The following is a 13325-nucleotide window of genomic DNA, read 5'->3' as shown; positions in this document are numbered from 1 at the left end:
GGGAAATAGAGTAACTATTGCAGTGTTTGGAAAATCACGTGTTCTCCAGGCTCTACATCTGGGGCATCCAGGGATGAAATCTCTCGCACGTTCATAAGTGTGGTGCCCAGGCATGGACTATGACATAGAAGTGCATGTTCAAAGATGTCAGGAATGTCAACAGACGCGTCATGCCCCTCCTAAAGCTCCAGTGCATCCTTGGGAGATTCCAGAGAAACCTTGGTCCCGTCTTCATATGGATTTTGCAGGTCCGTTCCAGGGACAAGAATTTCTCATCTTAGTAGATGCCATGTCAAAGTGGATAGAAGTACGTCATATGACTTCTCCGTCTGCTTCTGCTACAGTCGACGTCCTGCGAGAAATCATTGCTACCCATGGGATACCTGAAGTCATCGTTTCCGATAACGGAGGCAGTTTCGAGCATCGAAATACCAGACTTTCTAAGAGAGGAATCTCGTCAGAAGGGTTATGATCGCACCAAGACGTCCGTCCGGAAATGGTCAGGCTGAAAGAACAGCTGAGACCGTGAAAGATGCCCTAAGACGTATTGTGAGGGGAAATTGGAGGAAGCGTTTAGCCAAATTACTTCTTCAACAACATTGCACTCCTACCACAACAATAAGTGCTCGTCCTGCGGAACTGTTGATGAGGAGGAAGCTAAGGACCGTCTTAGATAGACTCCATCCAGATCTGACGACCGAGAGGAAGTTGAGACAGGAGCAAGATGCGTATAGAAAAAATGCCGATTCTCTTCCAAGATCGTTCAGTGCCGACGATCCAGTCTTTGTGAGAAACTATGGACAGGGTCCAAAGGGGTTTTCAGCAACGGTAATTAAACCCACTGGTCCAGTTTCCTACCAAGCTGTGACAACAGTAGGCGAGATAGTTAAACGTCATGTGGATCAAATGCGGAGGCGTATTCCTGATCCGTTGACTGTTCCGTCTGATCCTAGTGTAGCATCTCCACCAGCACCGAGTTATGCAACTGAAGTACCATCTTCCATTCCTTCTAGTGCGGATTCTCAGAGTGTAGTGGTTTAACCTACAATACCAAAACAAGAGTCTTCTATTCCAGTTCCATCACAGACTTCGAGAACTTTGAGGCCCAGACATACCATCGTTAGGCCAAGCAGGTTCAAAGACTTTGTTCTATCCTAGGGCAAAGGGGTGTTGTGATGTTAGCCAGCGTCACCTTCCGTCATCACTATGAGTCAACGACGACATCCTGTAGCTTCTGAACAGCGGCGCTGCCTTACCTTTCCAGAGAGTATATAAACACGTTATTAATAGATGTTCATCGGCTAATCTTTGTTGCTTGCTACTAGCATGTAGTTGTTATGTTTTATTGTTTATTAAATATATATTTTAAGTTATAATGTTTCTTACTTGGAATACAACACGAAGGATACGCACAAACGTACTTCACCTGACGGTTTAATCACTGGAACAACCGGTGTGACCATTTTGGGTTAGAAGTTTCCTCTGACAAGTACATCATCAAAATAAGGAACAACCCCTTCTAAATTTCGAAACAAATCTTCGATAAAATTTTGAAATATTCCTGGGGCTACGTGAATTCCAAATTGAAGCCTTTTTACCTTATAAGCACCTTTATGCGTGATGATTGTCTGAGCTTCAGCGGAAGCATCATCAACCGGTAATTGTAAATATGTCTGAGCCAAATCTATCTTAGCATAATAACCTCCTCCCTTAAGATTCGACAGAAGATGATTTACAGAAGGGAATTGGATAAGGATGTGCGCTCATTGCGTTGTTTAAAGTGATTTTATAATCTCCGCGCAAACATACTTCACCTGACGGTTTAATCACTGGAACAACCGATGTTGACCATTTTGGATTTGACATTTCTTCAGTAACTCCTTCACTTTGAAGTTTTGCTAGGGCAGCTTCAATTTTGGGCCTCATTGCCAAAGGCACGCCTCTTGCTTTACATTTAACAGGCGCCATATCCGAATTTATAGGAAGCGATACTGGATTACCCATATACGAACCCAATTTATTATCAAAAATATCATCGCATTTTTAAGAATTTTTTCGATAATTCTCGTTCTAATTTCGTTTACTCCTGTTATTGAAATACCTAAAGGTTCAAACCAAGAATACCCTAAAATATTCGTACAGTGATTATTTGAAATTAACAATTCTAACTTAGATTTGAAAAGGTTATGCACAACTTCAACTTTACTAACGCCAGCTAGCGAAATCCCATTTTTAGAAAAGTCGCGCAGTTTAATTAAAGTTTTTTCGATCACGGGGTTCTTAGAACGGAAAACTTTATTCAATGATTGCAAAGAAATAATCGAATAATAGGAGCCCGAATCAGTTTCCATCTCTAATTTTTCCTTATCAACCTCAATAATAACGCTTTTCTTAAACAGAGATTGAAAATCTAGAACATTCAAATATTCGGGTTGAACTTCAATTTCATTTGCATACTGTTTTTCAAATTTTTTTTTCCGACAAACTTTTACAATGTGACCCTTAAGATCACACGAATGGCATATTGCATTTCTGAATTTACAGGTTGAACGTTCATGTTTAAGACCGCAACCGAAACTCACTTTCTAACTACCAAGATCCACAATACGCAGCAATAAAGAATTTTGCTTTAGTATAAAAATTAAATAGTAGTATTTTTCTAATTAATAATAAAAATATTTAGATTAAATCTATAAAATAGTTTCAAAATTACGCGTGACACTATCAACGAAATGTTCATATCGACAAAATAACCCTGTCGATTAAATGACCCTGTCGAAGCAATAACATTGCCAACGATATGACACTGTCGGTGAAATGACCCTGTTGACGAAATGGCCTGTCGGTGAAAATACCTGTCGATGAGATGAACCAGACCCATATAGTAGGCTTTCTCTAATACCCTATCTAATCTAATATAATCTTCTGTAAGTGTCTTCTCTGTAATTGCTAGCTAAAATTTTTCGAAAAGCACCATAAATATGAAGTTCATTGGTTTTACCCTACCACTAGGAAAACACCTATTTGAAAAGTGTAAAACTAGGCAGGTACGCATACGATTTAAGAAACTGCGGAAACTAATAATTGGTGCACCGGAGTACCTGGCCAAAAAGGCCACCTCCGTAAATTATATGATTACAAACTGAATCAAAGGCCATTGATATTAAAATTATTTGGGTTAGTAAACTTAATGTTAGTAGTTAAATAATATTGTGGAAAAGAAGATAGAACAGGGATAACAGAGACAGGTAATAACATAAACAATGAAAAAAATTTTTTAATTATTTATTATAAATCATTATTTATTTTTTATTTAAAATTATTGACAAATAAGCAGTTAGTGATTAGCATTGTTAGTAGTTGAATTTGTAAATTGAATCAAAATGAGCCGCAATAATTCCGCGAAGGATTGGGCCAACCCAAGAAGGTGGAAAAGGGTAATGATGATAGAGGAGATGAGGAGCCAGTCAGGGGGATAGAAAAATCAGCAATACGACTCAAACGATGTCTTGGAGATTATTATAGTAATGGAGAATTGCCTTAGGCCGTCTCCTGCACTTAGAGTCATCTGGGTCGTAGTTAGAGGAAGGAAGACCAAATAAGTGGGTTGAAGTGTCCAGTGCTCTTAAGAAAATACTTAAGAGAACTATTTTTGTATAAGTCAAGAAGGCTAGGCGTACAGGTGTCATTACGGATATTTTTATTCCTGAAATACCAGGGTGAATTTGTGATATTGCGGAGGGTTTTGTTATAAGCACTCTGTAAGAGTTTAAGATTTGTCTTTGCACCCCCCCCCCCGATGGCGGGTGCTGCATGTGTTAATAGGGGGGTGAGCAGCATTTTAAAAATTAGAATCCTGTTATTAGTGCTGAGGGGAGAGTTCTTTTTTAGAATAGGATAAAGTGCACATTTTGCAGCTATTAATTTACTCTTAATGTTTTTAAAATGATATTTGAATGTCAGGGTTTTATCCGTAACGACACCTAAGTACGTGGCCTTCGTTTCCCATTTGAAAGAGAAGTTGTTATCAATGATAACATCCTTCTTGTAGGTCCTTTTTCTGGTGAATAGCACTAGACGCAACTTAATTAATTAGAAAATCTAGATCTGATTGTTTTGTCTATATACGGAAATTACGCGTACTTAACAATTGACGGTCTTACTACGATGCCACTGTGTTTGCCAAAGTTATTAAAAAATTTTCCTTTTTGAAGGAAGGCAATAGAAATCTACTATTCTTTCCAAATGATCATTGGAAAGCTTTAAGGAAAATTAAATTTCTTTACCTAATGAATAATATTACCTAGGAAGATTATCCTAATTCCGAGAAGGGCGAGAGTAACAGTAAGCGTTACTCTTATGGCTGTTTATGTATATATTATTCAGCGTAACGCCTACTTTTTACTCATAACTACATAGTGGCCTTCAACTTGTTCGCGTGCTACTTATGGCAAGCCGAATTATTTCATTCCGTAAGACAATAAAAAAACAGTAACTTCATCTCTGAAAGCAGGAAATGCAAAATTCGTGTTTTATACTTATGAAATAGACGGATACGTATTCAAATAAGACCGAGAGATCAATAAAGTATGACAACATACAATTTACGACCATTCTAAGTATTCAAATAAATCGGAAAAAGTTGGCAAATATGCTACTGGTTTTAAGTTAAAAAAATGAAACTGCAAAGCAATCGCTCGATCAAAAATATAATTATCCATAAGTGAATATAATATATATACACCGTATAATAGAGTAGAGTGAGACTTTTACATAATATGATTACTCTTCAAATAATAAACCTCCGATGAGGTTCCCCAAAAATTTGCCTATGCCGTCGGTTTTTCACATCGACATGCGGGGTATTGGGAAAAGTTTTCAACTAGCCATAGTCACGTCTCGGTAAAACCTCAGTAAGCTATGACACTGCCTTTGCTTGCAAGACGGACAACCATCACCTCCTACACCAGAAAGTCTCCACACGGTTTTTTTTAAATAGTCTGCGCAAGTTACAATAGTACAATGACATCAAGCAACCAGACTTCAAACGTTTCAAATAAAATAAAGATATACATATTTTTTACCTACCACCAATGAAAATGGTTAGTTAGCAAATACTTCAAAAAAAAGCCTAATTAAATTAGAATACTCGTTTCATTAATTAGAAAAATAAATATAATACATATATTTTTCAATTTAAGGTGGTAGATACTTAATCACATAAATATATCTATTACGTATCCCAGGTAGCAAAAAGATATGATCTAATATTAGAAAGATGCAATATAATACTGCCCTGCTAGAAAACGCAACGCTCTTGAATCCTATCTTCTAATTTTAGAACTAATATTATATAAAATTAAATAATATTCGATCTAACATTCGAACTTTTAAAATAATCATCTATTTCATTACTTTTGGTACAGCGTCACATTTTTGCGAAAGGTTATCCCATATTATTAATAAATAAACATTTATTTATGAAAGAAAACAATAAATTAAATATTACTTAAAATGTCATTTTTAGCCAATGCAAAGAAAGCGAAAAATAATATTAGTAGTAGTTTGCGAACGATTGAACTCAAAAAACTTTTTCAACTGTTGAATCTTGTCCCCCTTCTTCCTCGTTGGCTTCTTCTGTTCGTTTGTTTACGGCGCCATTGTTAAAACTTAGCTGCTTTCTTTTCAATTACATAAGGTATTTATAATTTAGTAATTATTTGAAAACTTTATACATTTCAATGATAGTTACATGAAACGTTAAAGAAGTATTGTAAGTAATGTTTTTACTTTAGTTAAAAATCATGTATCAAATAAAGTCAGTTTATATTATGAATTGTGATCATTATTGTTCGCACATAGTAGTTGACTTCTGTGTTAAGTTATTGTTTAGCTATAAATAATAAGTAATGTAATTAGTTCAAAATATGCTTGTAAAAGAACGTTTGCTAAGTAATTCGACTGTAACAAAGTTTTTCTGCAACAGTGGAAAAGATAAAAATAATTGTCTGTAAACAAATTAGCCTTAAAACAATTAGAAAATTAATGATCTGCTACTTTTAGCTCAGTTTAAACCATTACATTCTAGAATGTTTAACGTTCAATACAAACAATATTGCTACCGTATTAAAATTTCATGTCTAAAATATTGTAAAACAAAGAATTAAACATTTTTATTTAAATTTCTTGGGGATATTTCAGTATCGTGATCTGTCCCGCCAAGTGCAATCACCAAATAGATTTTAAACTTGTAACTTTTTTAAACAAAAATATGTATATGTTTGCCTGGGGTTGTACCTTTCGAGTTTGTCCTATTCTGTAATGTTTCTTTTAGTTTAATAAATATTTATTAAATAATTATTATGATAATTAGTGTAATAAATAATTATTGTTTAATAAAGTTTTTAAATAAATTTCTATTACATATAATCTGAGACTAAAAATTTAATTAAGCAATAAAAAAATAAATGTTATGCATACTGACTTTTAAATGTAATGTAAATATATTTGGGGGGAGGGACAATATTACAACTTTGAAATATGTGAATTGTTAAAGAATTCTCCGAAATGGTTTTTTCAACCATAAATTGATGAATTTGAATTCTTATTGTATCTTTTTATATTGATGTACTTATACGAATTTTAAAATAAACATTTGTTTATTTAATATTTTTCCACACTCTTTTTGTTGATTTGCCACATAGCGAGTAGTTATTTTCTGGTATAATAAAAGAAGTTAAAAGGTTTTGCAATTTGATTTTATTTTTAAATATCTGAGAGTTTACTTGGGAGTGCTTATGAGCTAAATTCTTTTAGTTGATCTTCTTCCCTCTGTGTTATTTTTTGTGTGACACTAACGAAATTTTTTTTACGCTGGTATCGATACCGAAATTTATCATTTAATTTCATTGTAAAGGATATTTCAATTTCTTAAAATCATTTTCAAATTAAATAATTAAAGTTTCAAATAAATATTCAATGTTAAATAGTTTTAAATGTGTTTTTTTTTTTTCATTTCAAAATCTAATTTCTTTTCTTTTTCAATTTCAGTATATATAGCTTTTCATCTTCAAGAAAATCTACTATTTTTAAAATAAGCAATGGACGAAAGTAAGCAATTGTTTATTTCACACTTTTTTTGTTGATAGCTTGCCACATATTGAGTATTTATTTTCAGGTCTAATAAAAGGGGTTAAAGAGTTTTGTAGTTTGAATTTTTTTTTTTTTTTTAAACATATGATAGTTTGCTTGAGAGTGTTTATGAGCTAAACTCTTTTGTTAATCTCCTTCCCACTATGTTACTTTCGGCTTTTCGTGTGGCTCTACCAAGATTTTTTGATGCAAGTATTGATACTGCAATTTACTCATTGAATTTCATTGTAAAAGATATTAAAAATTTTTAAAAACATTTTCAAATTGCATAATTTAAGTTTAAAATAAATATTCATTGTTTAAGAATTTTAAATTTGGTTTTTCCATTGTAAATTTAATTTTCCTTTACAATTTCAGATATAGCTCTTCATCTTCAAGAAATTTTAATTAAAATTTCATGTTTGAAATATTGTACAACAATGAATTAAACATTTTTATTTAAATATAGACTGATTTTTATTTGAATGTTTTTGATGCATCATTATTTATATTAATTTGTAAATGATTAAAAAATAAACAATAATATGGTCTATTCAAAATGGTGATTATGGTGAATGTAGAGCTTTGATTAAATTGTATTTTTTAAATAAATTCCTATTAGAAGTAATCTAATGCTGTAAAAATTTGTTAAACTATAAGAAAAAAGATATTTGACAAATGTTGGGTATGCATACTGACTTTTAAAGAATGCTATGTCAAAATATTTGGGGGAAGGGGTGAACTATATTTAATATATATTTACAACTTTGAAATATGTGAATTGTTAGAGAATTCTCCTTCTATATGATTTTTTCATCCATGAATTGATGATTTTAAATTTTCATAGTATCTTTTTACATTGATGTTCTTTTACATTAATCAAATTTTAAAATAAGCAATGGAAAAAATTAGCAATTGTTTATTTAACACTTTTCGCTACTTTTTTTGTTGGCTTGTCACAAAAGAGTTTTGCAGTTTGAATTTTTTTTCATTGCAACGATAAAGATAAATTTTTTGTAAACAAGTTTGCCATGTTTAAATAATTATTAATTAATCAATTACTTTTTAGTTTAAACCATTGCATTTTAGAATGTTTGAAATTTTATTCACAAGTTGAACACTGTTGTTACATTTTTTGAATTTCCTGTTTAATATATTGTAAAATGGTGAGTTAAATATCTTTATTTTCATTTCATGAATTAGACAGATGTTTTTGATATATGATTAATTATATTAATTTATATATGATAGCAAATAGTTAAAAAATAAGCAACAATATGGTCTTTTCAAAGTATGTTAACGTTAAATGAAGAACAGTGCTTAAAAGGTGTTAAAATTTTTATTTATGAAGTTCTTAAAAAAAATGTGAATATTTCCTATTGACTCTATGAGCTTATACAATGTACAAAAATATTTTAACAGTTAAGTGTCATTGTACTTAATCTTTAAAAAAAATTAAAAAGTATTGAATTTGATATATTTTTGTATCTGTATATATACTTGAATATTCACTTCAATTGAAAAGAGCTTAAGCGTTTTGACCTATAATTTCTTCTTTTTTGAAAAAATAATAATTAAGAAAAAATAAAATTATTATTTGAAGGCCGTTATAAGTGAAATAATTTTCTATTCTTGCTTGGTGATACTGAGATTTTTTGGTGCAGGTATTGTTACGGAAATCTACCCATTAAATTGTAAACATTTTCAAATAAAATGATTTAAGTTTTAAAGAAATATTCAATGCTTAATAGTTTTAAATTTACTTTAACTAATTTAATGTTTTCAATATAAAGTAATATAGAGGTTTAAGTTTAGTGTTTTCAATGTAAAGTTAACTTTTTTCTCTTATAATTTTAGCTTCGTCTGCTGGATAAACAAGCTTATCTACCAGGAAGGAGCCATTCATTTTTGAGCTTGGGTGCTGTACAATGCAAATGGAAATTAATTTCTGGTAGAAAACTAGGAGCAATATGTTCGATCCTGACAGAAAACAAAACGACTGGAGGCTCTCTTTAAATCTGCCGGAGCTGAAAGTTTGAAGAAAGGTGCATCCCTGTGCGATTCGTTTGTGTGATATGCAAAGATGCTGCTGACCAATTTATAAAATCTTTCAGTAAAGCAAAGATTTTCAGTTTATTGGTCTGAAATATAGTTCAGTAGCACAAAATCAAAAAATTTAATTGAAGAAAAACTTTAAACTGTATGAAATGACTGTAAAGTTTTGAAATTTTTTTTAATTTAAAAATAATAATAATTAAAATGATAACACATGGTCCTACTGTTGCTTTTAGAAAAAAAAATTATTTTATTTAATTACGAATACGTGTTCTTAACTTATATTTTAACAAAAGAATATTGATAAGCTTATATTAAACAATGATGGTAAGAATGTATTGCTTTTATAGTTTAGTGAAGTTATATTTATATTGTGTTTTGTTTTAAAATAAAATAATTAAGTAGTGAAATGTTTGTCATGATTTGATTTGATTTGATTTATTTTTTTATTCTTAACTACTGCATTGTGTAATTTATTCTAGTCCTTATAGTTATGTTTAAGTATTATGAAAATTCGAGAAATTTTGAAGATATCAGAAGAAATTTTATTTTAACATCATTGTTAAACATTAACTCTAACTTATGAGCAATTATACTACTAGCATTGTATTTATTAACTTCAATTTTGCAGTTCAAATTTGAGATAAGAAGTGTATATAGATTTTTATGATTTTATAGATTTTTGCAAAGATTTAAATTAATGTAATTGTAAAATAATGATAATAGTAAAAATTTCTTAGGCTTAATATTTAAAATTTAGCAGAACATTTATTTACATTATTGTAAAAACAGAAAATTTAAATCAACTTAAAGAAGAATCTTGTTTAAATTTTTATACATAAAATTCTTTGCAAAAGCAACTTTTTTAAATGCATAATATATGTTTTTTTAAGGCTAATTCTTCATAACGCATACTATAATAATCAGAGAAAAACGATTTTGATCACTAATACTAAAGGCAACTTTTAAAAGATAATGTAAAAAAATTTATTATTTTTTCGTCTCATTCTTGTATGCAATTATATGTTTGTGCAAATTTAATTTAGATAACATGATATTTACTGACAGTTTTGAAATTAAAATGTTATGTTAATTTTTTGCAAAGATTGTTAGTTTAATAGAACATAACACCTTTAAATAATTATCGAATTGATGAAAATTCCTGAAGTTATTCTAACATTATTAAAAAAAAATATTAGCAATTTTCGTGATATTAGTTGCTTTCCTGGTTTCATTCCCTGGAAAAATTTCTACCTTGCGTTTGAGTTTTGTTTTTAGGTGTTTTGCTAAATAAAATTTCAAATACTAGAAGAATAAAGTTACGTAAGTATTTCTCCATTTAGCAATTCCAGTGAAAAAAGAAGGGGAAAAAATAAGTGTAAATTTGTTGAAGTAAGTAATTTGAATATTTTTAAATTTTTTTCTTTATTGTGCCAATTATTACAAGAAATGTCCACTTAAAAATTGAACAATTGTAAGGGGAAAAAATTTTAAGTTTAAATTTCCACTCAGTTCAAATGTAAATATATAACTTTATAATTATATAGTGTGGTTTTTATTATATAATTTCAGAATATAAATGATGAATGGTAATTGTGAAACCGTTTAAAAAAAATATATATTACAAACTAACAAATTAAACTAAGATTTTAATAAAATAAACCCAGTTTTTTTAAAAAGAAAATTAAGAGTACATTTTAAAATTAAAGACTTGAAAATTATTAATGATATAAAATTTGTCAGAAAACCCATTGTATGAATAAAAGAAAAAAATATCAATAAAAGTTGCAATAAAATATTTCCCAATTTAAATATTCGAAAAAATCAGCTGAACATAAGATATACTTTGGAGTAAGGAGGAGAAAAATGGAAGGTAGCAGAATTCGCTAATATAATTTTATTTAGTATTTCTGTATTGCTAAGTAAATAATGCATGGAATGACATAAAACTACTGTTCTATGTTTTACTGCTTCACAACAATACAGAAAATTAAGTTAAATTGTATCGTCGAATTATTCTACTACCATCCATATTTTCCTCTTGCTTACTCCAAAAAAATAAAAAGCAGAATAATATCAGAAAATACAAAATCTAATATTATATAGCATCAAAACTAACGCAAAAGAATATTATGGCGAACGCTAGATAATATTAGTTTGCATTTAATCTAATATTATAAAAGGCTGAGCAAACAGCGACCTTTTATATCTTTCTAATATTACAAGTTGTGTAATATAACGTTAGATTTTGCCGCTTTTCTGATATTATCTAATGTTATGTGCTACTTGGGATACCATGAGAGGATACGTTTAAATTAGATAGTTATAAAGAAATGCCGTATGAATTGATATATTTATAAATGCTACCTTTGTGAAATTAAATTAATTTCTTTATAGTTTCAGGACTAAATTGCATTGTATAGAATTTATGAGGGAAAACATTAAGTGATTTATTTAAACAGAAATTTACAATATAAAATAAAATTTTAGATTCACGTAAAGATAATAATTTATTGTAACATTATTGTTAAATAATTCTTTTCATGTATTTAAATACTGCTTCAAATAGAAGTAATAAAAAAGAAGTATTTTTCAATAAATAATTTTTGCCGACATTCAGCTATAAACTGAAATATTTATGTTCTTTATGAGTTAAATAGTATTTATTTGTATTAGCTTTTTTCCAAAGCAGTAAAAATTGCACTGTACATTTTACACAGAATTTAATTTCTAACAGAAGTAAAATAATTTAACTACCATGTTAAATTTAAATTTTCTGATCTTTTGATATATTTTTTCTTCCCTTACAATTTGATATGACTGAAAAAAATGAATATCAAATAGCATCGATGAATATCAAGAAAGCGTGTATTCGTAAATGTTAGTATAAGTAATGCAGTAATTGAATTTAAACAGTGGCTAAGTAATGGGCGACGATACTTTTACATATCTGTAGTTATATACTGATAGTTTTCGTGCGTGTAAAACCATCCTCAACTCCATAACATACAGGAAAAGGCTGAGGGGTTTGGAACTGAGACAGAAAAATAGGTTATGTCTGTCTCTCAGAACAGTCACAGTCATGATGGTTGGCGACTGCTTTAACAGAACTAGTGTATTTTAAGTAGGATTGAGCAATGGCCAAAAATAAGAGCAAAACGGAAGAATTTCTAATGTTAAGGCCTGTTTAGACGATCCAATTTCTTGGACAGAGATTGATTGATATTGATGAAAACTTGTTTTGCTTTGAGCTTGGATCGTGTAAACAAACATCCAAGAACTTGGTCCAACTTCTTGGACGATAGTAGAGCATGTTCTACTTTCCATCCAAGTTTTTTCTCCCTTAACCAATCAGCGTCTTAGGTTTCGTGACGTCAACAAGCTGGCAGCAAATTATGTCATTTTGTTGTGGGTTTTCATAGATTTTAGTCCAAATAAATTGATCTGTTGAGGTTTATTTGTGTTATTATGATTTTATTTGAATTTATTTAGTAATTTTAAACTTATGTAAGTATTATTTTATAATGTTGAATATGAACAATGCGCATGCGCAAGTTTTTCTTTCAACGAATCAGCGACATTCAAGAACTTGGATAGTGTCAACGAATCATCCAATTTCTTGGACAGAGAAATCCGTCCAATTTCTCGGATTCAAGAAATTGGACCGTGTAAACAGGCCTTTAGACGTTTGGAAACTGGAAAGTGCTCTAGAATAGCAATATAATTTTCACAGTATAAAAGACTGCTAGATCTGAAGCATTGCGAAATTCTATTACGTGTTATTCTCGATTTCTTTTTATCGATGAAAGTTGAAATTGGTGATAACTATCCCGACACTTAGAATAAAAAGGACTACTAAGTTCATTTGTTTTACTCGATTACATAAAATATTGATGATATCGATTTACTTTACTGAAAACTACTGTTTGTCTACGATAGGTACTCTGCGGCGGTGACTATGAACGAGGTATGATTATTTCAAGTAGGGATGCGGGATCCCTCTTTAGGACTGGTTTCGGCGAAAGAAAAGGAGACCTCTTCATCGAAGCCACCCTCCCTAAAATGCCCTCTTCTTGTTTCCATAGCACCAGACTGCCGCAGACTTAGTGGCGGTCAAAGTACCTATCTTAGACAAACAG

General features: G+C 30.4%; 1 protein-coding gene, 1 long non-coding RNA gene and 1 other non-coding gene across 3 annotated transcripts; 2 read left to right on the top strand and 1 right to left on the bottom strand.

The window, feature by feature from the left end:
* Positions 1 to 468: 468 nt before the first annotated feature.
* LOC139426535 (uncharacterized) lies at positions 469 to 1041 on the top strand. Its single transcript, XM_071185776.2, has one exon. It carries the CDS (start codon positions 469 to 471, stop codon positions 1039 to 1041), a length of 573 nt encoding a protein of 190 aa, XP_071041877.2.
* Positions 1042 to 4800: 3759 nt separating this feature from the next.
* On the bottom strand, positions 4801 to 4945 carry LOC122271811 (U4 spliceosomal RNA). The gene has a single exon (XR_006226611.2). It is a non-coding gene; the product is annotated as a U4 spliceosomal RNA (small nuclear RNA).
* A 300-nt stretch (positions 4946 to 5245) lies between these two features.
* LOC147808925 (uncharacterized) lies at positions 5246 to 9260 on the top strand. The gene is made up of 3 exons (XR_015433684.1): positions 5246 to 5698; positions 7051 to 7110; positions 8989 to 9260. It is a non-coding gene; the product is annotated as an uncharacterized LOC147808925 (long non-coding RNA).
* Positions 9261 to 13325: the final 4065 nt, after the last annotated feature.

The sequence above is a fragment of the Parasteatoda tepidariorum genome, chromosome 5 (assembly GCF_982258835.1).
Source record: "Parasteatoda tepidariorum strain Cologne lab strain chromosome 5, Ptep-v5.0, whole genome shotgun sequence".
Taxonomy (NCBI): domain Eukaryota; kingdom Metazoa; phylum Arthropoda; class Arachnida; order Araneae; family Theridiidae; genus Parasteatoda; species Parasteatoda tepidariorum.
The sequence above is the reverse complement of the archived record's forward strand: the minus strand, read 5'-3'. Positions and strand labels throughout refer to the sequence as shown.